The sequence below is a fragment of the Pan paniscus genome, chromosome 1, assembly GCF_029289425.2.
Source record: "Pan paniscus chromosome 1, NHGRI_mPanPan1-v2.0_pri, whole genome shotgun sequence".
NCBI lineage: Eukaryota > Metazoa > Chordata > Mammalia > Primates > Hominidae > Pan > Pan paniscus.
This window is the reverse complement of record NC_073249.2, coordinates 18,841,847-18,869,537: the sequence shown is the minus strand read 5'-3', so window position 1 is coordinate 18,869,537 and position 27,691 is coordinate 18,841,847. Positions and strand designations below refer to the sequence as shown.

The window sequence follows — 27,691 nt, the reverse complement described above, 5'->3', positions numbered from 1 at the left end:
TGACCAACATGGTGAAACCCCGTCTCTATTAAAAATGCAAAAAAGTAGCCAGGTGTGGTGGCAGGTGCCTGTAATCCCAGCTACTTGGGAGGCTGAGGCAGGAGAATCGCTTGAACCCAGGAGGTGGAGGTTGCAGTGAGCTGAGATCGTGCCATTGCACTCCAGCCTAGGCGACAAGAGCGAAATTCCGTCTCAAAAATAAATAAATAAATAAAGAAAAGAAAAGAAAAGAAAAGAAAGCCCGCAATGGGGCCTCTTCTTGAAGCTGCGTCCCTCTTGTGCTTTCTGTCAGGAAGAGCCCGGTTCCTTTTCTAGGGCTTTACTTGGGTAGGTTGGGCCCATGCGAGATAATTTCTCTTTAACAGATTTAGGACCATAATACATTTGCAAAATCCAAATTCCTTCTCATCAACACCCACATTACTGTTTGAGCGAATAACGGGCAAGTGTGTGCACACCAGGGGCAGGAAGCCTGTATCTTCGAGTTCTAACACACACTGGGGCACACTGCTTCCACACCAGGCACTTCTATGCATCTGAAGAACTGCAACGTGATAGCTGAGAAATGGAGTGCTTCCCCACCTTATTTAATGCTTCCCCACCTTTTTTAAACCAGCAGAGTGAAGATGACGTCAGTTTTATTCCCTGGGAAACAGACTGATTCAATGTACTTTCCTGAAGACCAACAGTGAACAACACCTTCCCCGTCCAAACACTCAGTGTCAGTGAGGATGCAGGGAAATGAGCACTGTGCTGATTTGGTATAAATACGCATAAACTTTCCGGAGGGAAATTTTGCCCATGAATCAAAGACCTTAAAGTATGGCTGTTACGGCAAACAGTATGGAAGTTCCTCAAAAAAATTAAAAATAAAACAACCATAGGATCCAGTAATCTTAATTCTGAGTACACACCCAAAGGAACTGAAATCAGGATCTCTAAGAGATGCCTGCACTCCCACGTTCACCGCTGCATTATTCACAATCGCCAAGATATGGAAACACAAGTGTCCATCAGTGGATAAGTGGATAAAGGAAATGTGCCATATACACAAGATGAAATACTATTCAGCCTTTAAAAAGGAGGAAGTCTTGCCATCTGCAACAACATGGACCTGGAGGACATTAAGCTAAGTGAAATAAGCCGAGCACAGGAAGAGAAACACTGTATGATCCCACTTGCATGTGAACTTCAAGTTGAACTAATAGGAGAGAGTGGAATGGTGGTTACGGGGCTGGGGGATGGAAGTGGGAGTGGGGAGGTATCGGTCAAAGAATTCAAAATCTGTTAGATAGGAGGAATAAGTTCAAGAGATCTATGGTACCACATGGTGACTAAAGTTAATAACAATATATTCTTGGAAATTGCCAAGACGGTCGGTTTTAAGTGTTCTCACCACAAAAAATGATAACTATGTGATGTAATGCATATGTCAGTTGGCTCGATTTGGCCATTTCAGTGTCTACATATTTCAAAATATGTGGTACACAATAAAAATAAACTATTTTTATTTGTCAATTAAAAAATAAATTTTGTAAAAACCTTAAAAATATTCATGCTATTTTACTCATGAGTTTCACTTTTAGGAACCCAATCCAAGGTAACAATCAGAAATGTGTTAAAAGGATTTATATATAAAATACCATGTCCATTTCAGGGTTTTTTATAATGGTAAAAAAATTAACAATGACCTAACTATCTTACATGAAGAGGAGACTGGTTAAAATTATATATGTAGGTATAATGGAATGTGATATACTTTAAAAAATCATCATGTAGAAAAAATGTTTAATAACATAGAAAATGTTCACAATATCCTTGTAAGTAGCCAGATTATAAAACAGTGCAAGTGTGTATATATGTGTGTGTTTATAAATATATGTTGACTATACACTCAAGCGGCTATTTCTGTATAAAAAGTATTTATCAGAATGACAGATATGCTGGGCTTTTAATGTTTTTGATGCTAAATATGTAATACAACTTAATCAGAAAACAACCCACTAAAAATAATTATAAAATAACTTCCTTATCAGGATTACCCAAGCATAAGACTATTTGGAATTTGCAGTATCTTTGGGTCTGAGTGAACGGTTATTCATCATCTCCATGCCTGGAGATGATGATGACTCTGAGAATCAGGGTAGCCTCTTGCTGTCTTGGAATTAACACATTTTCCCAAAAGCCAGTGATGTGCAGCTGAGATTTTACAACCCCTGGGTAGAATACGGAAGGCAGTCCTGCTGCAGGACTGCCTTGAAATTACTCAGCCTCGTGTCCACACATGCACCTCTGAAAACCGCCATTTTTCCAGACTCCAGCCAGTCTCTTCTGAAGAAGTGGACGCTCAACTGGGATGTCACAGGAGAAGGGGACAGGCACTGAGCCAAAGGCACTGAGCCAGAGGAGACAGGCACTGAGCTGAAGGTCAAAGATTTCTTATTAGGAAATCTGGAAGAAGGATGCAGCCAAGAAGTGGCACCAATGAGAGTCCAAAGAGAGTCCCAAATGTGTGGCACTCATTGCTATAAAATAATGAGTTTCTAAAAGTGAATATAAAATAGGACCTTCATTTAAATAAATACAAAAAAGAGGTAACCTTGAAAGTCTCAGTTGAGGGCATGATTTAGGAAAAACTGTTGGCAAGGCAGTCAAAATCTGGCCAGGAAAAGGCCCAGTCTAAGAGGTACTGCTTGGTCTGATGGCCAGGCAGGTCCGGTACCTGACTGGTCCTGGTTTGCTTTGACAGAATAACGTCAGTGGTCAAAGGTAGTAACTTGTTTCCCTTAGCTGGATGAGCAACCTCCAGTGAAGTCTTATCCCATCCATGCTCTGTTGCTACAAATGCTTAAGCTATACAAGCTATGCTAATGATCACGTCCAGGTTTAAAAGACAATCCTAAGGAATCCTGCCAGTAATCTGAGAAACAGCAGAATCACTGGGAACCCACACATGTATTCAGACACTGGGTTGGGTACTTTCTACAAGAGCTCCCCAGACACGACATGGAAGGAAATACCATTCACTTAGATGTGTGACTACTTCCTGGTCTGCTTTTCAAAAAGTCAGGTATCTCCCTAGACATATCTAGAGAAAGCACTATCATACTAATATGGTTCCACCAACGTGTGTAGACATAGGTGACTTCCTATCACTGGGCAAAATGCAGCCAGTTATAGACACTTCTGAGCTACAAGACTGCTTGACAAGTATCTCTAGAGCAGGAAAATGTACCATTTGGTGGTTGCCAAGCTTTTCACTTTTCCTAAAAAGTTTTTTTTGCTCCTATGATTTTTAAATATATATATTTAAGAAAGTAGGCATGCAAGTTTATTACTATATGGCATTATACTTTGCCCCAGGGTATTATTCCTAATGTTGCATATTTTATACTGACATTACAACAAAAAGGATCTTAGGAATTATGGATTATAGCAGTTAATACCCTGGGGGAAACATACAGCACATGGGATTTATCTTAGCTCTCCTGAAATGCCCCCACGACCTCCAGAGACAGGATCTAGTTCATCTTTTCCCTCAACTTCTCAAAAGAACAGTAAGGCTAGTGGCAGTAGCTGCTGACTCACCAGCTGATAGTTCCACTAAGCTGTTGCTGGGATCCGGGCACCCTCCTGCCTCTCTAACACAAAGAACTGGAGAAAGCCCAGTTCAGCTATACTGGTCTTGACCAATGAATGACCCTACTTCTTTTTCAGCACAGAAGAGAATCAATTTTCTCAGTGAAGAGCATATTTGGGGGAAGGGTATCACATCGTAGGGACTGGTGATCCTTTGCTTGAGTCTTATCTCTAGTGTGCAAGGAGCTATGAAGGTGAAAGTAATTCAGCTGTGGAAACAGCACAGCAGTGCACGATCTGCACTCACTGAAGACGCAGAATGAGATCACGGGGTGTGTGCGGCTGTCACCTGGGACATCTGCATGGGACAGCCACTTGAGAGAGTTGTGAATTGTAAATGGCAGTCACTTGTCATGAGAGGAACTGAGGCAGGGAGGGTGAGTGCCAGGATACATGGGCACGGGCTCTGTCATTCACTGGCTTGTGGGTTTTGGGGCAAGTTACTTAATTGCTCTGAGCCTTGCTTTCCTTATCTGTAAGGATAACATCGCCATATGTACCTTGCAAGGCCCTTGTCTTTAAGTGAAAATTGTGCACATAGAAGTGATTTTTTAATATAGCAAAGCTCTGTAACTGTGCTCCCAATGTGGTTGCCTTCAGCCACATATGGCTGTTTTCATTTACATTTAAATTAACTAAAATGAAAAATTCAGGCCCGCAGCCACACTGGTCACAATGCAAATAGTCAACAGTCACATGAGGCTAGGAACTGCCATCATGGAGAGCAGATATGAAACATTTCCATCATTGCAGAGAGTCCTGCTGGACAATGCTGCTTGTGTCATCTTTGTGTATTAGCTGGGGCTTCTAGCAAAGTCTCTAAGCCATCACCATACTGATGACTTTCATCTCTCATTGCCCAGTTTCTCTCTCAGGCCTCTCACCATGACCATGCCCAGGAAGAGCTCATGTGCTGAGTCTGTTCTTGATCCTTCTCCTCTCTGGCTGCACCTTCAGCACCACTGACCCCTGTGGGAGCCTTGCCTTCATCTCATCCCAAAGCTCAAAGCCTGAGGTGGTTCTTTCAAAATGACAGGTTGGAGGAGGGACATGTATCAGCATGTGGGCTCTCTGTACACACTCATGTCTGTGCAGTTGAAGAGTCAAAGTTCTTTAGGGAGAGGGTTGAATCTGATCCACACAGTAGCTGGTGCACTTACCTGGGCACTTAATAAATACTTTATTGTCATCTTTGAAGTCCTATACGGTAAAGAGGTGTGGGTGGATTAACTTCATTCAAAATTGGACAAAGAAGGTAGTTCTCAGCTACTTGCTCAAGGACACAAAGAGGTCCACGGTTATGTCTTCTGTCCCAGCCAATCCCATCCTCAACTTACCGTGTCCAACCTGGACAGGATCTCATGCCAGCATCCTCCTCACTGCACAATTGAACAGCCGGACACATGTCCTGCCCTGCCCAGCTTCTGAATCCACAAGCAAAATTCACTCCAGCCAATTAATTCCATAGTGGTCCTCACTTTTAGAGCCAATTCAATTAGTTATAGGTCAAGAGCAAAATATTTCACTTAGTATGTAAAAAGATTGAGTCAAATAAGGAAAAAAACACTTTAGTGCACCTTCTTTAAATTCTTTCAACATAAATAGTATGTCTCAAAATAAGGGAAATTAGTGACGTGGATGCTAGACCACTGTCCTACCAACAATCAAGCTGGATAAAAGATACTTGGCTTTTTGTCTAAATCGGGAAAAGTTCTCTCCTTGGAGGAGTCAACATAGCCTAGTGGTTAAGAAGGTGGGATCCAGGCCGGGCACAGTGGCTCACACCTGTAATCCCAGCACTTTGAGAGGCCGAGTCGGGCAGATCACGAGGTCAGGAGATGCAGACCATCCTGGCTAACACAGTGAAACCCCTTCTCTACTAAAAATACAAAAAATTAGCCGGGCGTGGTGGCGGGCGCCTGTAGTCCAAGCTACTCAGGAGGCTGAGGCAGGAGAATGGCGTGAACCCAGGAGGCGGAGCTTGCAGTGAGCCGAGATCACGCCACTGCACTCCAGCCTGGGCAACAGAGGGAGACTCCGTCTCAAAAAAAAAAAAAAAAAAAAAAAACAAGAAGGTGAGATCTAGAGTCAGAATGGCTGGGTTTAATTCCAGGTCTACTGCTTTGTAGATCTAATTTTAGGCAAGGCAGCAAATCTCTCTGTGCCTCAGTTTCCTCACCAAGAAACAGTGGCGGTGACACTACTTGCCTCTTAAGGCCCTTGTGGAGAAAAAATGAATCCTGCATGAGAAGTGCTTAAGCACAGAGCCTGGCCCACAACACACACTCTGTAAATGTTCGTCATTCTTTCCTGAACGCCAGAAGCAGCTGCCAGAATCCACAGATGAGACTGAGGGAGGGAAGGGGCTTCCGGGTCAGCTAGCTTAGCAGCACGGGGCACACGAACCTCATTCAGAGTGTCCCTCACAGATGTCATGAGGGCTCTGCCTGGACAGATTCCATGATGTGTGCAGGGGGTAGGAAGCAGGGGTTCTTTTGCTTGGGGGTTACCATCTTGAATTCTGGCTTCTAAAGCCCATCTACTTCCGGAGTATGTCAATGCCCAGCGTGAACCTGAAGCCCTGCCTCCACTGAGCAGGGCTGTCATCCAGAATTGCCTCCTTGACATGACAGCCACCCAGCCCTCTGAAGACGGTCTGTCCTGTCTTCTTCAGATGACACCTCCCTATGTCTCTCCAAGCCCCAGTCAGGATGCCACTCAGGACACCTCCCAGGCATCTGCTCCTCAGCCCCTCCTCAGTGTTCGTCCATCTGTCAACATCCCTTGCTGGGAACGTTGGTCTCATGCTGCAGAGGCAGGTGCCTGGCCCAACGTGTTCAAACAGGAGAAATCTGCTCTTTTAGACTATACCATTCAAAAAAATTAGTGGACCTTTTTTTTTCTCCTCCAAAGAATCTTGGGGTTCCATTAATCCCTAAAGGTCGATAGAACATTAACCTGTTGGCCAATTTTTCCCACTGGAGCCTCGATCTTTTTGACATTGTGGAGCCTGAACAGCAGTCTCTGCAGAGAACTGCTGCAGAGTTTTCTTTCCACCCACATAGAGGGCACAGGCTTCCAGGATGAGCAGCCTCAGCATCTTGGATTGAGGAACTCCAATCGCTCAATTAGGTGGCTTTCCCTACACTGGAAGATTAATCACCTGTATAAATCTCTCCTTTTTCTCCTCCTTGGCTCACAGGGGAGCCTGCAGATGAGGGGAGAGGAGGGGAAACTTGGCTAGCTCCCACGCTCACAAGCCCTCTGCAAACAGGGTAGGGCTGGAGGGTGTTCTGGGGTCTAGGTTAGTCCTTACCAGGCCTGTGACACAGAATAAATAGTCTCCAGTTTACACTGGTTTGACTTATGATTTTTGACTTCATGATCATGTGAAAGCAACAGGCATTCAGTAGAAATTTCTTCAAATGTTGACCTTTTCCTTGGCTAGTGATATGCTGTGCAATGCTGGGTGGTGGCAGTGAGCTGCAGCTCCCAGTCAGCCAGGCGATCAGAGGGTAAACAACCATGAAATATTCAACACTTTATTATAAAAGAGGCTTTGTGTTAATTTTGCCCAGCTGCAGGCTAATGTAAGTGTTCTAGGCATGTTTAAAGTAGACTAGGCTAAACTATGCTCTTCGGTAGGTTAGGTGAATTAAATGCATTTTTTTTAGAGGCAGGGCCTCACTATGTTGTACAGGCTGGTCTCAAACTCCTGGACTCAAGTGGTCTCCGTCCTCAGCCTCCCACATTGCTGGTACTACAGGAACTCACCACTGCACCCAGCTTTAAATGCATTTTTGACTTAAGATATTTTCTTTTTTTTTGAGACAGGGTCTCACTCTGACACCCAGGCTGGAGTGAAGTGGTGCAATCTTGGCTGGCTGTAGCCTTGATCTCCCAGGCTCAAGGGAACCTTCCGCCTCAGCCACCCAAGTAGCTGGGTCTACAGATGTGTGCGACCACACTCAGCTATTTCATATTTTTTGTGGAGACAGGGTTTTGCCATGTTGCCCAGGCTGGTCTTGAATTCCTGGGCTCAAGTGATCTGCCTACCTTGGCCTCCCAAAGTGCTGGGATTACAGGTGTGAGCCACTGTGCTTAACCTGACAAGGTATTTTCAATTTACTAGGGGTTTATCACGGGGACGTAACCCCATTATAAGTCGAGGAGCTTCTGCATGCTGTCTTAAGTGCACCATGGTATCTAGCAGTGGGTAACTAGCAGTGGAACCCGACCAGCCTGGGTAAATAGCAGTGGGAAAGCCAAAAAAGAAGGCATTGGCTGTGGCCTCATCTATACCCAGCATTCTGCACCTAAGGAGCAAGCATATCGCAAGATTTCCTGAGCCCTACCTTATAAATAATTCCCTGCCTGCTTACTTTTGTCTTAAGTGCTGCTATTAAAACATTGGGTGTCTTGGTGCTTGGCCTGTGGCAAGAGCTCATGGCTACTCTCTTCTTTGCCACACCACATACCCTACTGTATATGCCTCTGGGGGTGTTTCTTACCCCTACAGGTGCCTTCCTGTAGTCCTGCGACGTACAGACACACCTCCGGTATTGCACTTGTCACGCTATGTCGATGAATATTTTTAACGTGTCCATCTCTCCTACTGGAGAGGCAGTGAGGGCTCCCTCTATCTCTAGTTCTGAGGGGCCAAGCATGAAGCTCACTCTATGGTGGTGTGGTTAACCAAACAGTCCATGCCTAGATTTGCATGGGTGCAGGTCTTATCTTCCCAACTCTTTATTGTAAAACTTCTTGAAAACAGGGACCTGTCCAACTCTTACCAATAAATAAATAAATAAAATAAAAATAAATAAGTATTCTTAGGCTCTAGAAAAGCAACATTGAAGAAAGCATTGCCCCGGCCCTCTAGTTCAGACTCCCAGGTAGTCAACAGCAGTGAGAATCAGAGAAGCAAACAGGCCTGAATAAACCAGGTGGGCCAGAGGAAGCCCCCTGTAGTAGCCAGGATTCTCCTGAGACACAGAAGCATGAGTGTGTGTATATAAACACAATTATCTATGGAAGGTGGGAGAGTGGGAGGAAGAGGCAGAGGTATTTATTTTAAGGAACTGGCTCATGCAAATTACAGAGGCTGGCAAGTCCAAAATCAGAGAAGCCCAGCAGGCTGGGTGCCCAGGGACAAGCTGCTGCTAAAGCCCAAAGGCCTTCTGCTGGCAGAATTCCCTTTTTCTCGGGGCACAGCAATCATTTTCATTTTCTTTTCTTTTTTTTTTTTTTTTTGAGATGGATTTTCACTCTTGTTGCCCAGGCTGGAGTGCAGTGGTGCGATCTTGGCTCACTGCAACCTCCGCCTCCCAGGTTCAAGCAATTCTCCTGCCTCAGCCTCCCAAGTAGCTGGGATTACAGGCATGCGCCACCATGCCTGGCTAATTTTTTTTGTACAAAGCTGGGGCAACAATGTCTATGCATAATTTGGGCTCTCCTGGAACACACCTGGACCCCCACCATCCCTTCAACACCTTATCTTGGTCCACAGTAGATAGTGGCTGGAAGAAAGTTACCTGGTCAGCTGTGCAGACCTAACTGATAGGCTCCTGGGTCAATTACAGTGGGTCTCAAACAGCTACAAAATCGATGTGCCATATAATAAACATTTACTAAGCTCCCAGGTTTTCAGGACCCAGGTGATCCATCCTGGTCATTTTCTCATGGCCAGGGCAGAGAAGCCAAAAAAGGAGAGGTATGCACTTGCTCCTTCAAATCTTTTCACATACCACAGCTGCCTGCATCCTACGGGCCAAAGCCAGCCTCAGAAACAGGAGGGCGTGGGGCAGATGCTACGCTAACGAGCGGCACAGCACAATGGGAGAGGACCCTTAATACGGTCAGCTGCAACTGAGCTTCCCCGCTAAGTCATTCAGGAGAGCTCAATGCATCTGAGGAACTACAGTGAAGAAAATGTCCTGTGTACAGAACCCTATATATGACATTTACAAAGAAGAGAGTCATACACTGGCAGTAGAAGGGACCTCACTGGTTACCTAATCCCATCTTTAGTTTCTAGATGACAACTCCATATTCCAGAGCAATGACTGAGCAGCTAGTTCACGTGGGAGGTAAATGCAAGAGCAGGGGCTGCCTATGCCTTGGGGATGGACGAGCGAAGAGGCAGGTTGAGGCCCAGGGGAGAAGCCAGCTCTGCGCTGACCAGCTGTCTGGCAGGTAACCCCTGTGAGCCAAAGCCACCTCATGTAAGAAATGGGATCAACACTGCCTGCTCTCTATGTCTTACAAGGCTGTGGGGAGGATCAGGGAACTGCGGTGTGAAAGCTCTGACGGTGTAAGGTATTGTTCTGCCCCAGGGCTGTGCTTGCCCAGGCTGCTGACCTTCAAAAGCTGTCAAACCAAGATTAGCACCTGGAGAACCAAGAAAAGGGGCAGGACTCTAAAAAAACAACTGTCCCCGGGTCATGTGGCTCCTCTACGTCTCCTGGCCCCTCACAGGCAGAGATGTCCTTTCCCTGTGCTGTGCCTGCCACAGGCACCTTCAGTTGGACCTAGGAACAAAGAGAGGGACTGCGGGGGCTGAGAAAGTTCTCATGCCAGTCCTGTCACAGCACAGCCTGAAACTGAAGGGTAATTAATTGCCTCCTTGGCTCTGCACTTCTGAGCACATTTTGAGGGCTGCCCCTGGCAATGGTGGAAGCTACGCTGCTTTTGACTGGGAGTTGTCAGCTTCAATTCTGGCTTCTAAAAACAAACTTTCACGCTGCTGCAAAACCTCCTAGAATCAAGAGTTTTAGAAATGAAAGGAAGCTTCAAGATACCAACCCAAACTTCTTATATTATAGATGTGGATTTTACAGATTTTGTAAATTTGGGAACGAATCTGAACTGAGAGAGATCTGTGGCCTTGGCCTCGCCTGGTGACAGATGTGATTTCTAGCTCCTCACTAACTGTAGAGGGAGAAGGGAGTGGTGCCAGATGCACACAGGATCCGCATGTAAACATTTATTCCAAAGCTACACAGGGCCGGTATGGTGGCTCTTGCCTGTAATCTCAGCATTTTGGGAGGCCGAGGCGGGATGATCACTTGAGCCCAGGAGTTCAAGATCAGCCTGGGCAACACAGTGAGACTCCATCTCTACCAAAATGAAAATAAAAATAAATTAGCCAGGAATGGTGTCACATGTCCATGATCCCAGCTACCTGAGAGGCTGAGGTGACCGGATCACTTGAGCCTGGGAAGTTGAGGGTGAAGTAAACTATGATCATGCTGCTTTACTTGAGCCTGGGTAACAGAGTCAGACCCCGTCTCAAAAAAAAAAAAGCTACCTAGGCAGATCTCAAGGATGGCAGGACCACGTTTGCATATCCCAATGCCTGGCACAATTGTGTGCAGGTAGCAGGTGCTCAATAAATATTTACTGAAAGAATAAATGAATGTCCCTTGGGAAAGTTTACATAAAATGAACCCGACGCACCTGTACCTATGGGAGTATCATCACAAAAGGCACTATAGAGATGGCAGAGGACTCTGGAGAATGTGAGGGGACAAGGAGCTGAGGCTGCACCTCCAGGAGTGAGGGAATTCTGCTCTGGGATAGGTCCAGTCTGGCAAGACCCCAAACAATGCCTATGCACAAGCAGAGCCCCAGAGTCTGGCTGGAGATCCTGACCCCAACTCAACCTGAAGGTCCCTCAGACCTGCAGAAGGAGCCGAGATGGTGCTTTGGAGGGAAGACATTTTCCCGGAGCAAGCGCACTTTCCCCACTGTGGTTCTGGAGTGGATGTGGGGAGGAGATGTTCGGCAGAATCTTCCTACGAATCCTGCTGTAGTTCAGGGAAAGATGGAAGTGCAAAAACCCTGTGCCTTGGGGCCTGGAGATGCGGTCAAGCGAGGGCAGCAAGTGAGCGTGCGGTCAGCTGTCACCACAGGGCTGGCCTGCCTGTCTGATGAGAGAAGGTGTCGCCGCACAGCACGCATGAAAAACTAGACTAGGCAGGGAGACGTCACTTAGGAGCCACATTCTGGTGTGTATCTGTCCCCACCATCTCCCTTTGTGTACCCTACTGCTCCTGGCAGCTCAACCTCAGATGCTTTTCCTGGGAGTATCATCACAAAAAGCAGAGCTCAGGCACCTCTTGTGAAACATGCACCCATGTTGGCCATGCTGGCTCCAAGGGCCTAGGACTCGGGCACGTGCTCCTGCTGAAGGTTATTCATAATTTCACCAGCAGGCTGTTGGTGGAGGTCTGTGAAGAAGGCATCCTGGAAACAGGAAGGTTGGGCAGATACCCGGTGGGAGTGGGGAGGCCTTCTGGGACAGCCTTAAGTTTCAAAGCCACAAGTCCAAAAGTCTTGAGGGACAGCCTCCAGGGAGATGGTAGAAACCTCGTATGACCCACTGTTTGGGTGACACTTCCAGCCAACATTGCTACGGCCTGAGTCTTGATGAGTCACTTACCCAGATGGGCTTGAGTCTGGAGGAAGAATGTGCAGGGAACAGGGCCAGGGGTGGCAGCAGCCTCTCCAGGGCTGGCTACCCGCTGCCTCGGTGAGGAGGGAGCAGCCCAGCCCTGGCCTCCACAGGAGCATCTGGGTGGACTTGGACACACAGTGAAAAGGGTATGTGAACAAGTTCTTGGGTATCAGATGAGCCCAAGTCCCCCGGATTTTCTTCCCCGACCCTCTTCACCGACCCTCCCTGGGCTCAGCCCAGGGCTCACCTGGATGATGAAGCCAGTGGAAGAACACTGTCTGACCCAGAGGCTGAATTTCCGCTTTTTCCTCTTTCGCAGCTCCCGCTCTGTGCACGTGGCAATGAATACAGGATCCTCATCGATCAGGGGTTCATGTAGCACCTGCCAGGAGGGAAAAAGCGGAGGCTCTCACGGAAGGCAGCATGAGCTTGAGGGCTCATCAGATTGGAGCTCAAATTCAGCCTCTGCCTTTGAGCAGCTCTGTGACCTTAACTAAGTTACTTTACCTCTCTGATCCTGACCCTTCTTATCTATAGGAGGGTGGTATCATTATCTATACTACTGTTTCCAGAAAGGATGCAGTAAGAAAGCATTCAGTAAGATTCATGCAAAATAGCACCGGCCCTGATACACAGTAGATATTTCATCAATGGAATTTATTATTATTGTTATTATTGGCCTAAGGTCCCTTGTCCCAACTCTCACTTGGTTGAGGGATCTCTGGCATGGGTCCTGTGTCCTCTGGCTGGACATGCCTGGTGATGGGCACCCACTTCTTTTCATGGAAGCCCCTTCCACTCATGGAAAGTTCCAACTGCTAAAAAAGTCTTTCACTGATCCACAATTTACCTATATTTAACTGAAACCTAGGGATGTGACTTCTGTCCAGTGAGAAACAAAGAAAAAAAATGCTATTTTTTTTGGATTTTCAAGACAGCCCTCGTGTCAGCCCACAACCTCCTTCTTCCAGGCTGAACCTCCTCTTTTTATAAATCATTCATCAAATGACCCAGTTCCCTGTTGGCCTGTTGCAACACACAGCCTCTGGTTCTCCTCTAGGTTGTCATGACCTTTCTGACAAGATTCCCAAGGCAATTTTGAAACTAATTTCATCTATTTCAACTTTTTGATAACATGATTATATGACTTTTCCCAATGATAAGACAATAAAGAAAAAAGAGATGGCATAATAAAAATAGGCTCCAAGGAGTGGCCACAGATCTGCTTCTTCAAGGTAAAGCTCTTTTGGGAGGCTTTAGGATAAACTTCAGGAACGTGCTACACTTCCCTCCCTGATCCCATCTCAAGCTTAATTATGAATTAGAGTGTGCATCTGTAGGGAACTGAAATGAAGAGTGCAGGCAATGATTCCCAGAACTCTACACGATGCCCTAGATCAGGGGTCAGCAAATTACTGCCTAGTCTGGCCCACGTCTGTTTTTGTAAATAAAGTTTTATTGGAACACTGCCATGCTCACTCATTTAAATATTGTCTGTGGCTGCTTTGGGGCTACAATATCAGAACTGACAACACGCAACAGCGACCACACCGATACAAAGTCTAAATACTTACCATCTGGCTATTTACAGAAAAAGTTTGAACAAATCAGTCACCTGAGGATCCTGCTAAAATGTGGATTGTGATTCTGTGAGGCCGGGTCTGAGACTGTGCATTCCCAACAAGCTCCCAGGTGATGGCAGAAAAAGGTCTTCCAAGGACAGAAGGGAGGATGATACTTACCACGTGTGATGTGGACAGCAGCCTTCCATTCTTCTAGGAATGGAAGGTGGGCTGAGGTTGAATGCAAATTGAATGCAAGGTTACCGTGCATTCAATTTTCGAAAAGTGACAGCCCTGCACTGTTCAGTCTTAGCAGTGCATATCTGCCTCCTCAGTTTTTCTACTAATGGACACATGGGGACATCACATGTGGTCTCCCCTGTCTTGTGAAGGGGAAGGCTGGGAGGCTGGCCTAGCTGCAACGTCTCCCCTGGCCCTCACGCCTGGCTTCTTGCACTTGCTGGCTCTTTGTAGCTCATAAAACATTCAAAGCCCCATTTGGAACTATTCAAGTGCAATGAACAAGTCCCCCACACAGTGGGAGAATGGGAGGGGATGGAGAAGGGAAAAGATGGCATAAAAAAGCCCTCTGCCTGTCCTTTCCCTGCCCAATGATCCTTGCCGAAGACGTGCATCCTACTCTGTCCTCTGAGGCCACAGCAAATGAAAATTGCCCTCTCTCATTCTCTTCAGAAAGAAAGTGCACCTCTATTCCACTTGCATTGAACATATGATCAGTTGCAAATTTATATTTAATCACATGCCTCATCAAAGCAAAAGGGCAAGAATTTCTGACCCTCAATGATCTTTTTCCTTTTCTATCATCATTAAATGAATTATGAATATGTCATTACTAAATGCAGCACGGAACAGCATGCTCCCCAAAGCTCCAAAAACTTTGCCTGCCAGAAAAACCACTTGCTTCTCCTCCAGGCTACACATGGGTCAGCATTTCTCTGTTACACGACTGTATCTCCTGAGCCTCCTCCTGTGCTTGATGAGCTCGTTTTGAGGTGTGGAGGGTGGTAGGTATGGTAGGGGAAAGACAAAACATCCATGTATTGATTTGCACAATCCCTCCCTGAAAATATTTCTCTAATTAATCTGGCTCCAGTTTTGAGGAGATGCAGTGTCTCCCCATTTTGTATTTGTGTAGAAACACACACACACACACACACACACACCCCCCAGCTGCTTTGGTCATTGCTACATTCTGGGAATCCTCTGAAGACTCTAAGACCAAACTCGTACCAAAGGGTCACAGCTGCTGGAATAAAACGGCTCCCAAGATTGCAGGCTGGAGGGTGCGAGTGAGCTGAGTGTGTGAGGTGAGTGTGCTGTGTGTTTGGAGTGCAGCCCCGAAGGATGGTGTAAGGGACGGGTGCAGAGTGATTCCTGGGAATCTGCAGCTAATCCATCCACACACACACCTGATGAGGGCAATGGGAAGAGAACTGTTCCAACTGGTGTCTGCAGACAGAGACAATGACCCTCCAAGAAAGCCCTGAGGCGTACAAGCAAATCATCGCCTCTCTGTGAGCTGAATGTTCCAGGGTCCAACAGGGATTTTCACAGAGCCGGAAAGCTGGGAATCCAAGGCTCCTTTAGAGCCTCCAGCTTCTCCAATCAAGCATCAGGAGAAGAACTCTCTTCCTTCTTTAAGTGGCAGATGCGTCTCTGAGAAGAGCATAAATGCAGGAGCCGAGCAGGGCGGGCCGATGCTGGCAACCCAGGGAACAGCAAGGCCTGCAAGCCCCTGGGAGAGCCAGGCCCACCCCAACTGGAAAGCCCGGGGCATCCTCAGCAGATGGGGCAAGCTGCTGCTCCAGGGAATGGAGGGGCACAGGTGACATACAGGAAGCCCCAGGAAGCATGAGGTTCTGGTCATAGTAAACACCCAACCGTACTCTGTGGTTATGACTTCATCTCCTTTGACTTACCTTGCTCTACACCTACTGACACGGAGCTGGTGCAACAGGCTGCGTGGAACCAGTCAGACCCTTTGACTCTCCTGAAGCCACATGCCCCAGGCTGTATGATGGAGTGTGCTGGGTGTTCTCTGTTTGCCCCCCAGGGTCACTTTCAACCCTGCAGACCCTGAGCTGAGGCCTGGAGGTCAGCTTCTTATAAATTACCCCACCCAGCTTCTTTGCCCCTAGTTTCTGGCTTGCTCAGCCAAGTGGGAGTCATCAGCAAGAGGCCAGAGAGCAAGGGAGTCAGGGGAGGGACCTATGATCAGCCCCTTAAACTTATTTCGAACTTATTTCATGTATTCAATTTTTTGATAACATGATTATATAACTTTTACCAATGATAAGACAATAAAGAAAAAAGAAATGGCATCATAAAAATAGGCTCCAAGGAGTGGCCATAGATCTGCTTCTTCAAGGTAAAGCTCTGCCCACCTGCCCTGAGGCCTCTCCCTGGGCTACAGCCTTCTCTGCTCCCTTCGGGTCTCCCTTAACCCGGATCACACCCCTAGCCAACAGTCCCTGCATCAACATCTCTTCGGCTGCCCTTCTAGATGGAGCTCAGCATCTGTGTCCTGCTGGGATCCTCACTACCACGTAGGGGCACCGAGTAGAAAACGTAGCAAGAAGAAAATGTAATTTCCCAAATATAGTAAAATAAAAATGAAATACAAAGTAATAGAAGGAGAGAAGAATGAGCTGGAGGAGAGAGAGGAGGAAGAGGTGGAAAAGTGAAGGCAAAAGTAAAGGGGAAAAAGCCCCAAACATGACCTGAGAGCCCTTCCCCAGATTGAGCCTCATCTCAGGCCCTGCTTCTGCAAGCCTCATCACCTGGAAGCAAACACAAGTGAGCGGCAGAATAACACGATCATCCTTCCAGGCTCTCCCTGTTCCTGGTACCCCGGTACTGCCCATCTGAGCCATGTGCTAAGGAGGCAGAGTTGCTCCCTTGGACACCTGCCTACTTGCCCACCTGCAGTCCAGCCACTGCCCACCCAGCCAGGCTCAGCAATGCTGCTGGGCCTCCCCTCAGGACACCTGTACCTGGGAGCTGCAGAGAGGCGAGCCCACAAGTCTCAGAATTCCTAGTAGGCGCTGCAGTGTGCCAGAGAGGCCGGGCACTCACCCTGGACTTACACTGCAGATACCTCTTGAGAGATACTTAGGCACAGCGAGCACACAGCCTTCTGCAGCACCTCTCCAAATGTTTGACCCCAGCATGGTCTGAATGTGCTGTGTATTTTTCCCTTGCATCCAGGCAACCGTCTCTCATTTGCTTCATTTTCAACCAAGCAAGTATTTAGTGAAAGAAAAGACAATGTGCTCAGGCCCGTCCTTGGTACCACAGGGCCTGTTACAGGGCAGAGCTCATGTCCTCGAAAGTCTCCACTTCTTGTTAGGAAGGTAAATGCCACACTGGAGGATGAGGCGCGGTGGCATCTGGCTGCCCCATCAATAGTGGGGGGAATTCAGATAACAGGGAATCCACACGGGACTGTGGGCCTTACACTGGCCCTGGAGACTGGATGCATTTGCAAAGCAGAGAGAAGAAGGCGGCGTTCCAAGGGCCAGAAGGCACGCTGCAAACACTTGGAAATCATAACGAGCCTGACATGTTCACCAGACAGTGGGGAGAACGATCCAGAGGGAATGTAAGGCTCCCACAGACACGAAATAGGGCACTGCCTTCCCCACAAAAACCCTGTGATTTTCAGCTGTGTGAGGGGAAGGCACGCTATAGAGAGTTAGAGAGAGGACCTACAGGAGAATGTCAACAAGAATTGGAGGTTTATTTAGAAGAGCCTTAGAAGCAGCACAGGACAGAGAGATGTGCAGTGGGTCTTTAAATATATACATAAAATTGAACTGAACTTCTGTTGCTACACAGACCAAGTCAAAGGGAATGGGGCTCACATGGACCAAGAACCTCCTGGTTTGGGTTAGAGACATCTCTAGAAATTAGCCATCTCATCGGTTTGCTAGACCAGCCAGGCAAATTTTGAGGAAGACTCTGGAGTTCTATCTTCCCAGGGCCAGGTGCCATTGTCCCAGGTGCAAGTGGATACCAGTGGAAGGCAGGAAGGGGCTCGGGAGCTGAGAGTAGGCAGAACCTTTTCTTCTGGAATTGGTTGGGGAAGGTATTAGGGAATCAGACCAGAGATGCCTGGAGCTCTGCCAAACCCTCATCCAACAGCTCTGGCTCTGCTCTGTGTGGGCATAAGTAACCCCCGATGATCTGAAGAATGGTCCTAATTCCAGGCTCACTCCCTCTGCCACCCAGGAGGCTTCTAGCCTCCTTTCATCACCAACAGGTGAGGCCACACTCAGAGAATATGACAATAAAATTAATATTCGCCTGAGCAAAACACCATTTGGAAAGTATAATTAAAGATAAGGAAGGAAAGGGAGACAAGAGGCGGAAGATTGCCTCTCAGAGCAAAAGACTGAATTCTGACTTGTCTGAAGGCTGGAGCTATTATTATTACTCCCCTCCAATCTCATTTGGATTATGTGGATTAATGGAATGGAAGAATAGCAGAGGTGACCTTGAAGTGAACTCAGAGGGCAGGCAGGGCAGGAAGGACACCCCAAAGCCCTGCCAACAGACAAGGCTAGGCCGAGAGAGCGAGGACACCTGGACAAGCTCTTACCTCCTGCGTGGGCCTCACCTGGGTTTGGGAAGGCCTGAAGGCAGAGTCGAAGCTGTTCTGCAGGGAGTCCAGGAAGGGCTGGACCTTGTAGAGCCCGTGCGTGGTCTGGCTGGAGCGGAAGGCCACGACGTGGAAGTACTTGAGGATCTTCTCGAAGCGGGCCTGGCTCATGACGAGGGCGAGGCTGCGGTTGCTGTAGAAGCCTCCGCTCCAGATGCTGAGGACGGACTCGCAGTGGGAGATGCTGGTGGAGATCATGTAGCCCAGGAACGCCTTCATCTCCGTCAGCGTCACCTCCACCCAGGCTCCGTCGCTCCCAAACCGCTCCTGGAACTTCTTGGCATACATGTTTGTCTGCACCACCATGTTCTTGAGGACGTTGTCTGGGACAAAGAGCTGGAAGAAGTCCACGGCACTGGCGCTGGGGGGCATCTTTCGGGTGGGACCTGAAACCCAAAGACAGGTGGAGTGTTCCTTAGGACGGCCGCCACACCCTGACTCGACACGAGAACGGCTGCATTTCCAATCCCTGGGTCCCTGGCCGAGTGCCCCCGCTGCCTCCAATGCTACCGCCTTCCCCTGCAACCTTCCAGAAGCTGCTGCAACCACCTGACAGTGCCGGCTCCCACAGCTTTTGTACGCCCCTTTGCTCCAAAACAGCCAGCTCTCCTGCTGTGTGTGTGGGAGCGCAGCTCCTCCCAGACACCACAGGAACAAACAGCCCTGACACCCGGAGTGCAAGCTGCAGCCTGCATCTCCACACCAGACCGGAGGACAGCCCTCGGGGGGCGCAGTCACGTGGAATCCCTGCTCTCCAGAACCCGTGTGGCACAGGGTGTCGGTCTAGGGAGTTTCACACACTCGGGGCACAAGCCGAGTCTTAACTAGAGATGTACACACACACATAAATGTATATGTTTAAATATATATATCATATAAATGTATACATCAACATGTAAGTTTTAAAATTAAAATGTGCATATTTATACATATAAATTAAAAGCACTGTCTGCCAGTCTGGGGTACTTCTCCGTACAAGGAAGAAAGCATGCATATACATACATATATATACACATACATATATACACATACATACACACACATACATACATATATACACAGGCACACACACATATATACACATACATACATTTAAAAATAAATACAGATATTACAAATACATCGATGTATAAATGTTTATATATATATATGTATATACATTTAAAAACAAAAGGCACTCCAACACTCCCCCCAGACAGCAGTGAACAGCCCCTCCTGTCTCCCGCCATGCCATCACACAGGGCTCCTCCCTCCCCTGCAGACCCCACGCTTTCCCTGGGAATGGGGGGTAGAATGCAAATTCTTACAAATCTGGCACATTCGGTAAATACTGATCTGAAGAGAAAAAGACACATAAGGGGAGGGAGGAGATGCAAAGACACGTGGTGTTTCTAACACAGGGGCATGGCTACGGCTTTCTGGCTTTCATTTTCTGGTAAGTTGAGGCGGTTTTGTAAGTAAAACGCTTTCATCACTTGGGGCCTGAAAAATTCCACCTAGGAAAAAGCAATTTTCATTAAACGTTCCCTATGTAGTCACTTTATGGTGACTAGGGACTACATCTGAAGGGGCTTATTCATATAATTTCACATATAGGATAAAACCTCACAATTTTTGACTAATGCAGCCCTTTGAATACACACACACACACCCCCCCCCTCCAAGATGTTTCAGTCAACAATGAACTGCATATAGGATGGTGGTCCCATGTAATTATAACACTGTATTTTTCCTGTACCTTTTCTATGTTTAGATATGTTTGGATGCACAAATACTTACCATTACGCTACACTTGCCTATTGTACTGTATTCAGTACAGTCACATGCTGCACAGGTTTGTAGTCTAGGAGCGATAGGCTATGCCGTATAGCCTAGGTGTGTAGGAGGCTGTGCCATGCAGGTTTGTATAAGTATACTGCATGATGTCTGCACAACAAAATTACCTAATGATGCATTTCTCAGAATGTATCCCTGTCATTAAGTGAAGCATGACTCTGTGTGTGTACACACATATATTTTTAAAGAGCTATGGCTTACAATTCTATGTAGTAACCTAAGATACACTAACTATATGTAGAGATTTGTAAGAGACAAAATTTGCTTCTATTGCATCTGTATATTGATTTTTCTTTTCTTTTTTTTTTTTGAGATGGAGTCTCTGTCACCCAGGCTAGAGAGCACTGGTGCAATCTCAGCTCACCGAAACCTCCACCTCCCAGGTTCAAGCAATTCTCCTGCCTCAGCCTCCTGAGTAGCTGGGATTACAGATGCCCGCCACCACGCCTGGCTAATTTTTGTATTTTTAGTAGAGACGGGGTTTTGCCTATCTCTGCCCAGGCTGGTCTCGAACTTCTGACCTCAAGAGATTGGCCCGCCTTGGCCTCCCAAAGTGCTGGGATTACAGGTGTGAGCCACCGCGCCCGGCCTGTATATTGATTGCTAACAAAAGTTGTTCTCATTCTTCAGATTTTAATCATCACTCTCTCCAACCTTCCTTTATTACTGATTTAGACAGTTTCTGAAAAACAAGTTTCTGCAGAAAAATTAAGAGAGATAATGTGCATGAGACAGCCCAAGTTTTAGAATCAGAGTGATGGATGGGGCTCTGACACCCCAAATTTACTTCTAGCTAACTGCACAGTCTTAGAGGAATTTCTTAATCCCTCCTAGCTCTAGTTTTCTTGTAAAAATGGACACAGGAATACCTACTTTGAAAGGTTGTCATGCAGCGTGAAATAAATGAGATCATGTGAATAATGCACCTCACCTGGTGCCTGGCCCTAAGGGAGGTTCCTGAGGCTTGGTAACTTTTACCAAGATATCATCAACAGAAATTCATTGACAGCCAGGCCGAGGGCTTTCCAAGGAAGACTCTAACTATCTGCATTTTACAGAAGCAACAGTGGCCTGGAGGGTAAAGTGGCACCACATACATCACTTTCACCAACCATTTTTTGGGCACCAAACAGGTCTTGGAGGAAGAGGCCCTGGCTGGCATGACGATGAGGCCAGGATGAATGAGGGCCGATTCCGCAGGTGTAGCCTGAAGCTCCACACCTACTCCTAATGAAAATCATTTTATTTCAGCACAGCCTTGCAGCCTCCGGTGGGTGCAGCCGTCAATTATTCAAGGATAGTGCTCAAAGAGGAGGAAAACCAGCATTTTAATTGCTACATCATGCTGACGAAGCAGAATGGAATTTTCTCTGCTTAAAGTTATGTTTAAAGTAATTTTGCCCCCCAGGCCATTTCAAAATGAATTCACATGCAACCCCTGGCCTGGGCCAGCTGCTTCATGAAGGAACTGGGAAGCAGCCAGCTCCCTCTTAACTGTTTGGTTTTGATTTACAAGCATTCTCTAAGGCCTCTTTGAGTTGCTGGGATTACTGGGATTGGAGAAGTCCTGGCACAGGTGAATCATTGTGACCTGTGGAGGGAGGGAGGGAGGGAAGGAAGGAAAGAAATGCTATTCAGGAGTCAGTGATATGGTCTGGCTCTGTGTCCCCACCCAAATCTCATCTTGAATTGTAATCCCCACGTGTTGGGGAGGGACCTCCATGGGAGGTGACTGTATCATGGGGGCAGGTCCCCCATGCTGTTCTCGTGATAGTGAGTGAATCTCACAAGATCTGACAGTTTTATAATTGTCTGGCATTTCCCCTGCTTGCACTTCTCCTTCCTGCTGCTCTGTGAAGAAGGTGCCTTTCTTCCCCTTCCGCCATGATTGTAAGTTTCCTGAGGTCTTCGCAACCATGCAAACTGTGAGTTAATGAAACCTCTTTTCCTTATAGATTATCCACCCTCAGGTATTTCTTCATAGCAGCATGAGAACGGACTAATACAGTTAGTACTTATCAACAACTTAATCACAGGACCATTGAACAATATGGCCCTGGCATGGGCAGCACCCCCAGCCAAGATAAGACTCGGATCCGTTTATGAGAGCTTCCCAGGTATTACCCATGTAATCCTCACAACATCTACGTGAGGCATCATCCCATTTGGCAATTGAGGAAATGGGACCTCAGAATTGGAAGGACGCAGCCCAAGGGCATCCACTCTAAGTGACTCACAGTTGGGGAGGCCTTCCTCCCAGGCCAGCCTGAGTACACCTGCTGTGGTTACTAGCAGCAGCCCTTCTGTCCCTTTTACGTGGCTCTCCTACACATGGTACCTACATACGACTGAAGTCACGGGATGGTCTTCCCATCACCTCCTCCCTCTTCCAAACACAAAACTTCCCTCCACCTCCACAGTGCTCATGTGTTGCGGGGGATAACGCAGGATGAAAATGCATATCTACAGTAACTCTGAAGGGGAAGGGAGAACCTATGTGGGTTTAAAAAAAAATAAAAAAGCAAAGGCAGAATGGAATTGGGAAGGAGGAGGTGGAGGAGACCTAGAGGAGGAAGAGGAGGTGCTGCTTGGGTGTGCCTCGGTGTCTGGGCTAGGATGAAGGGTTGTGCATGCTGATGGTGCATTGCCAGACAAAACTCATACTGCCATGTCCTTTCCTTCCCCCACCGCACCAGGCCATTCATGTCAAGGCCCCCATCACACCACCTACCTGGGTTCCCCACTCCCTCAGACCCAGGGCAGCATGTATAGTGGCTTGGTAATGCCCAGTCCCACAAAGGGATCCCCTCTCTCCCTGTTCCCAAGAGAGGAAACAGATTCCCTCTTCTCAGCAGTGACTAGAAAAGGAGATGTTCCATTTATAAAGGGGATTGTAACGCAAGGGCAATTATGGAAACCACTCAGTCAATGCACATTTGATCCTGAAAGTCGAAAGGAGTAAGACTTGATATTCCCTCCCCAGGAGCTGACTGGGAGTAAGAGGAGCAGGCAGCAGGAGCTGGGACCCAGGCTCGGAGGAGAGCTGTGCCCACAAGAAGGGCCCCAAACCCAAGCCTCAGGGTAGGCAGGATCCTGAAGGCTTCCTGGAGGCCCTGTCTGAGATGGGCTTAAAAGGGTGACTGGTAAAAAGCCATCAGCCCCAGTGGGGAGTTGCGGGGTATTTCCAGCAGTGAGAGCATCTCACGCAAAGGTCCTGTGGCCAGACAGAATGCCTTGAATTTAGTGCAACTGAGCAGGAAGGGGAGTGGGTGGGGCTGGAGGCATCAGTGGGGTGTGAGGGTCTGGTCGCTGTCACAGGGCTCAGACTTGCCCAAGGGCGCGGGAAGCCAGTGAAGGGCTGTGAGCACCACGTGACCATGCTCTTGCAACTTCAGCAGGCTCACTCTGCTGCATGAGAGATTGGGGGAGGATCTGATGGCTGTTCCCCAAATCAGGTGAGACCTGGCTGGGATTTAGCTTCCTCTACCAGCTCCTTCACCTCCATGCTCTGCACTGAGTTTCCCCACGGGTGTGCAGGGCACAAGGAATGGATTATAGGGCAGCCGAGGCGTCGCCTCCATCCACAGCTGTCGCTGCCTCTGGCCTGGATGACAGACAGTTGTGGAGGCTTGCCGGGGAAGCCTGTGTCAGACCTGGGCCGTGGCAAACTCTTTCCCGCCTCAAGGCCTGATACTCCTGGAAGGAAGCCCTCTTGGGGCTCCAGCTTCATGAAGCATCACCTTCTCGGGGAAACTCCTGACCCCCAAGCCAGCTTCTTCATCTCATCCCTGACTCGGTGCCTCTCCTTGGGTTTAGCACAGTTCACAGCTGTCCCATCGGCCACTCATGCTCGTTTTTGGTCTGCTTGTGTGGCCCGTCTCCCGACCCCAGCTAAAGTGTGAAAGCAGAGGTCAGGGTTGGTGTGTTCTGTGTCCTTGGAGCCTCGTATACAGCATGTTTACCTCTTAAACCTGTTGACCTTTGGATGACAAAGGGGAGGGGAGAGGCCTTGGCCCACCCAAGGGGAGGAGCATCTTTTCTGTGTTCAGTGGGAAGCATTGGGTCTCTATGGCAACAGTCCCTGTGCTAATGCCTGGTGACAAGGTTAGGTCAGCCAGGGACACCTGTGCATATGGGGAGGCCTGAGTGGGTGGGTGGGACGAGTGGTGAAAGCACAGTGGGCACACCTCTCGGTCACATCCCTGAGGATGCCCACGCCATCTAGGAAATCAAGTGGGGGTGGGCCTACTGAGTCCCAGGTGAGAGATGGCCTGAGAATTCAGGACACACAACCTCTCTGCATCTCAGTTTCTTTATTGATCAAGTGGGAACCACCACCCCACAGCGGGTAAGAAGATCACATGACCTCGCACACACAGGCAAGAAGGCAGCTCTGGGCCTTAGCGATGCAGGTCCTGGGGGCCGCTCCTGCTCTCTGCCTTCATTCAGATCTGGAGGCCAGCTAAGCGCCCCACAGGTGGGACTAATCCCCACCCTTGCCCCATCGGGAAGAAAAGGATGGCTTTGGCCAGGCATGGTGGCTCATGCCTGTAATCCCAGTACTTTAGGAGGCCGAGGCAGGCAGATCACCTGAGGTCAGGAGTTCGAGACCAGCCTGGCCAATATGGTGAAATCCCGTCTCTACTAAAAATACAAAAATTAGCTGGGTGTGGTGGCGGGCGCCTGTAGTCCCAGCTACTCGGAAGGCCAAGGGAGGAGAGGTGCTTGAACCTGGGAGGCGGAGGTTGCAGTGAGCCAAGATTGCACCACTGCACTCCAGCCTGGGTGACAGAGCGAGACTCCATCTCAAAAAAAAAAAAGTGGCTTTATGTGCCTTCTAAACTGCAGCCTTTTAGAGCCTCAAGCACTGGTTTTGCAGGGGTCAGTGAAAAGGGCATTTTGCATATGCTGATATTTTTTGGTGCAAACTGTCAGCCGTTTTGTGATACAGATAGAATCAATTAATATTTTAAATGAAGGGCTTAAGAGGATGGAATCATTTATCTCCAGCCTAAATCAAACAGGTACAAAAATATAACCAGAATGTCCTGCAACACCACAAAAATATTCCTATCATTTGAGACACAAAGTTACACTCCATAAAAGGGCAATGTAGGAAACAGCCAATCTCATTGTTTTCTCAATGCCAGCTGCAGCTGGTACTTATCTTCAGCTAAAGTAATCACCATTTCTCTCGCATCCCTTTTTCCTTCCCCCTTGTGGCTGAGATGAAGGACAAGCCTATTGTCTAGTTAGTAAACACCTGGGGTCCAAGTCTCAACTGTAGAATTCAGTCACTCAGTCACGAGTGCCTCAAAGACTTTTTCCCTTGTTCAATCTCTTTGTTCACAACTAAGTGACCAAAGTGAACAAACTTGATTCTCAGCTCTATCGGGGTACTCCCGTGGGGGTAGGTGCCCGTGGGGTTGAGTCTTCCGGACACCACTGGGTTTGGCACCCTTCGATCTGGGTAGCCAGGTGAAATAACTTACACCTAATTCACTGGATGGCTGTGAGGAGTGTGAAGGCTTCCCCTTTCTGCATAGGTCTGACCTACATGCCTACCAATATTCCAAAATTATGTTCAGATTAGTGTTAACCTCCTAAATGGTATCTTCCAAGCAAGGACATCTGAAGCTGCTAACCATTCCGTACAGCCCTTAGAAAACATGCAGAAACTGCCAGAAAACCCCAAGTATAGCTTCAGTCGCATAAATGTATCAAGCAGCAGGGCTTTCTTGTTAGGAATAGAGAAGGTACACTCTGCGTGCATGTGCACGTGTGTGTCTGTGCACTTGGAAGGTATTCCTCATGCTAACACAACACAGTGGTTGGCAAAGAAGTTAGCAATAAAAATAAAATAGCTTTAGAATCAGCATCTGAGCTGAAGTTGTTCACAGGAAATATGAACCATAGAATAGTTGCACATAGTCCCTAAAGGTTTAAATAAAAGCTGGCCAGGCGCAGTGGCTCACACCTGTAATCCCAGCACGTTGGGAGGCCAAGGTGGATGGATCACCTGAGGTCAGGAGTTCGAGACCAGCCTGGCCAACATGGTGAAACCCTGCCTGCAATAAAAACACAAAATTAGCCGGACGCAGTGGTGTGTACCTGTAGTCCCAGCTACTCAGGAGGCTGAGGCTGGAGAATTGCTTGAACCCGGGAGGCAGAAGTTGCAGTGAGCTGAGATCATGCCACTGTACTCCAGCCTGGGCGACAGAAAGAGACTCCATCTCAAAAAAAAAAAAAAAAAAAGGCCAGGTGTGGTGGCTCACGCTTGTAATCCCAGCACTTTGGGAGGCCAAGGTGGGTGGATCACGAGGTCAGGATATTGAGACCATCCTGGCTAACACGGTGAAACCCCGTCTCTACTAAAAATACAAAAAATTAGACAGGCGTGGTGGCGGGCACCTGTAGTCCTAGCTACTCAGGAGGCTGAGGCTGGAGAAGTGCTTGAACTCGGGAGGCAGAAGTTGCAGTGAGCTGAGATCATGCCACTGTACTCCAGCCTGGGCGACAGAAAGAGACTCCATCTCAAAAAAAAAAAAAAGCTAATCAATTGGCTAATATAGATATTAAATCCATAACCTTGACTAGAGGTCACATGACAAAGGGCTGGTGGACAGAAAAGGGGTGACAATGCCCCCAAAGCCCAATGTACCAACGATTTAAAGGCAGCTAACCTTCAAAACCATTTATCATACAAGGCACCCATACACATAAAAGAGCCACTCTCAACACGACACGTGAGATTTCATTTCTGTGTGATGGCCAACTCAAGTGCCTTCCACCTGCAGATGACCTACTTAAAAACATCTCTCGGGAGTGCTCTGCTAGGCAGAGGTGGGCTTGACCATCTCTGAGGGCACGAAGTGAACCATGGAGCAGCGGAAAATAAAGGCTGGCTGAGTCTTCTCAAAGGTGAGCACTACACTGCCACATGCTCGGCTCGAGGGTCCTCCAGTCAAAATCCCCGTCACATGTACCTCCTCCCATGGGGGTCCCACCTCTATGTGGAGTAGCAGCATTTGACATTCTATGTCATGTGGATGAATGACTCTTTGGATGTTGTCAGTGGGCAGAGATCAGGTCATGTATGTTTACACAGATGGAACAAAGGATTTTTACCCCTTCAGCCAGATCTGGGACTCAATGTAAACAGCAAGATAACAACACAGGAAGGGTTGCAAACATTGTGCCTAGCACAGGGATGACAGCAGGGCGAATCCTGTAATGTCAAATGTCAGTCAAATGAATGAACTCCTGCAAACAGAAAGCCCCACTGTGATTTGATTCCCTTAGCAGCAATCAACTAAAAGGCCAGGAGGGGACAGGGCTAATCCATGGCAATTTGTGAGTCCTGCCATGCCTATGTGTGCTATGGTTCTCTTCAGTCCAGGCTGCTCATTAGAAAGCTCATCTGCTCTCCTCTTGACCAAGCTCATCCAGTAAGATATTAATACTTTGCTACCCAAACCATAGATTTCACTCATCCTTAGTACAAAACTAAAACAT

The 27,691-nt window shown here is 47.8% G+C and overlaps 1 protein-coding gene across 1 annotated transcript in view; it reads right to left on the bottom strand.

Moving 5' to 3' along the window:
• The window catches only part of PGBD5 (piggyBac transposable element derived 5), a 105,346-nt gene that overhangs the window by 17,494 nt on the left and 60,161 nt on the right, over positions 1-27,691 (bottom strand). Inside the window, exons 2-3 of the mRNA XM_008978172.4 lie at positions 18,299-18,726; positions 12,345-12,479 (exon numbers count right to left, since the gene is read on the bottom strand). Of these exons, the coding sequence (XP_008976420.2) occupies positions 12,345-12,479; positions 18,299-18,726 (563 nt within the window). The remainder of the gene's footprint in view (positions 1-12,344; positions 12,480-18,298; positions 18,727-27,691) is intronic.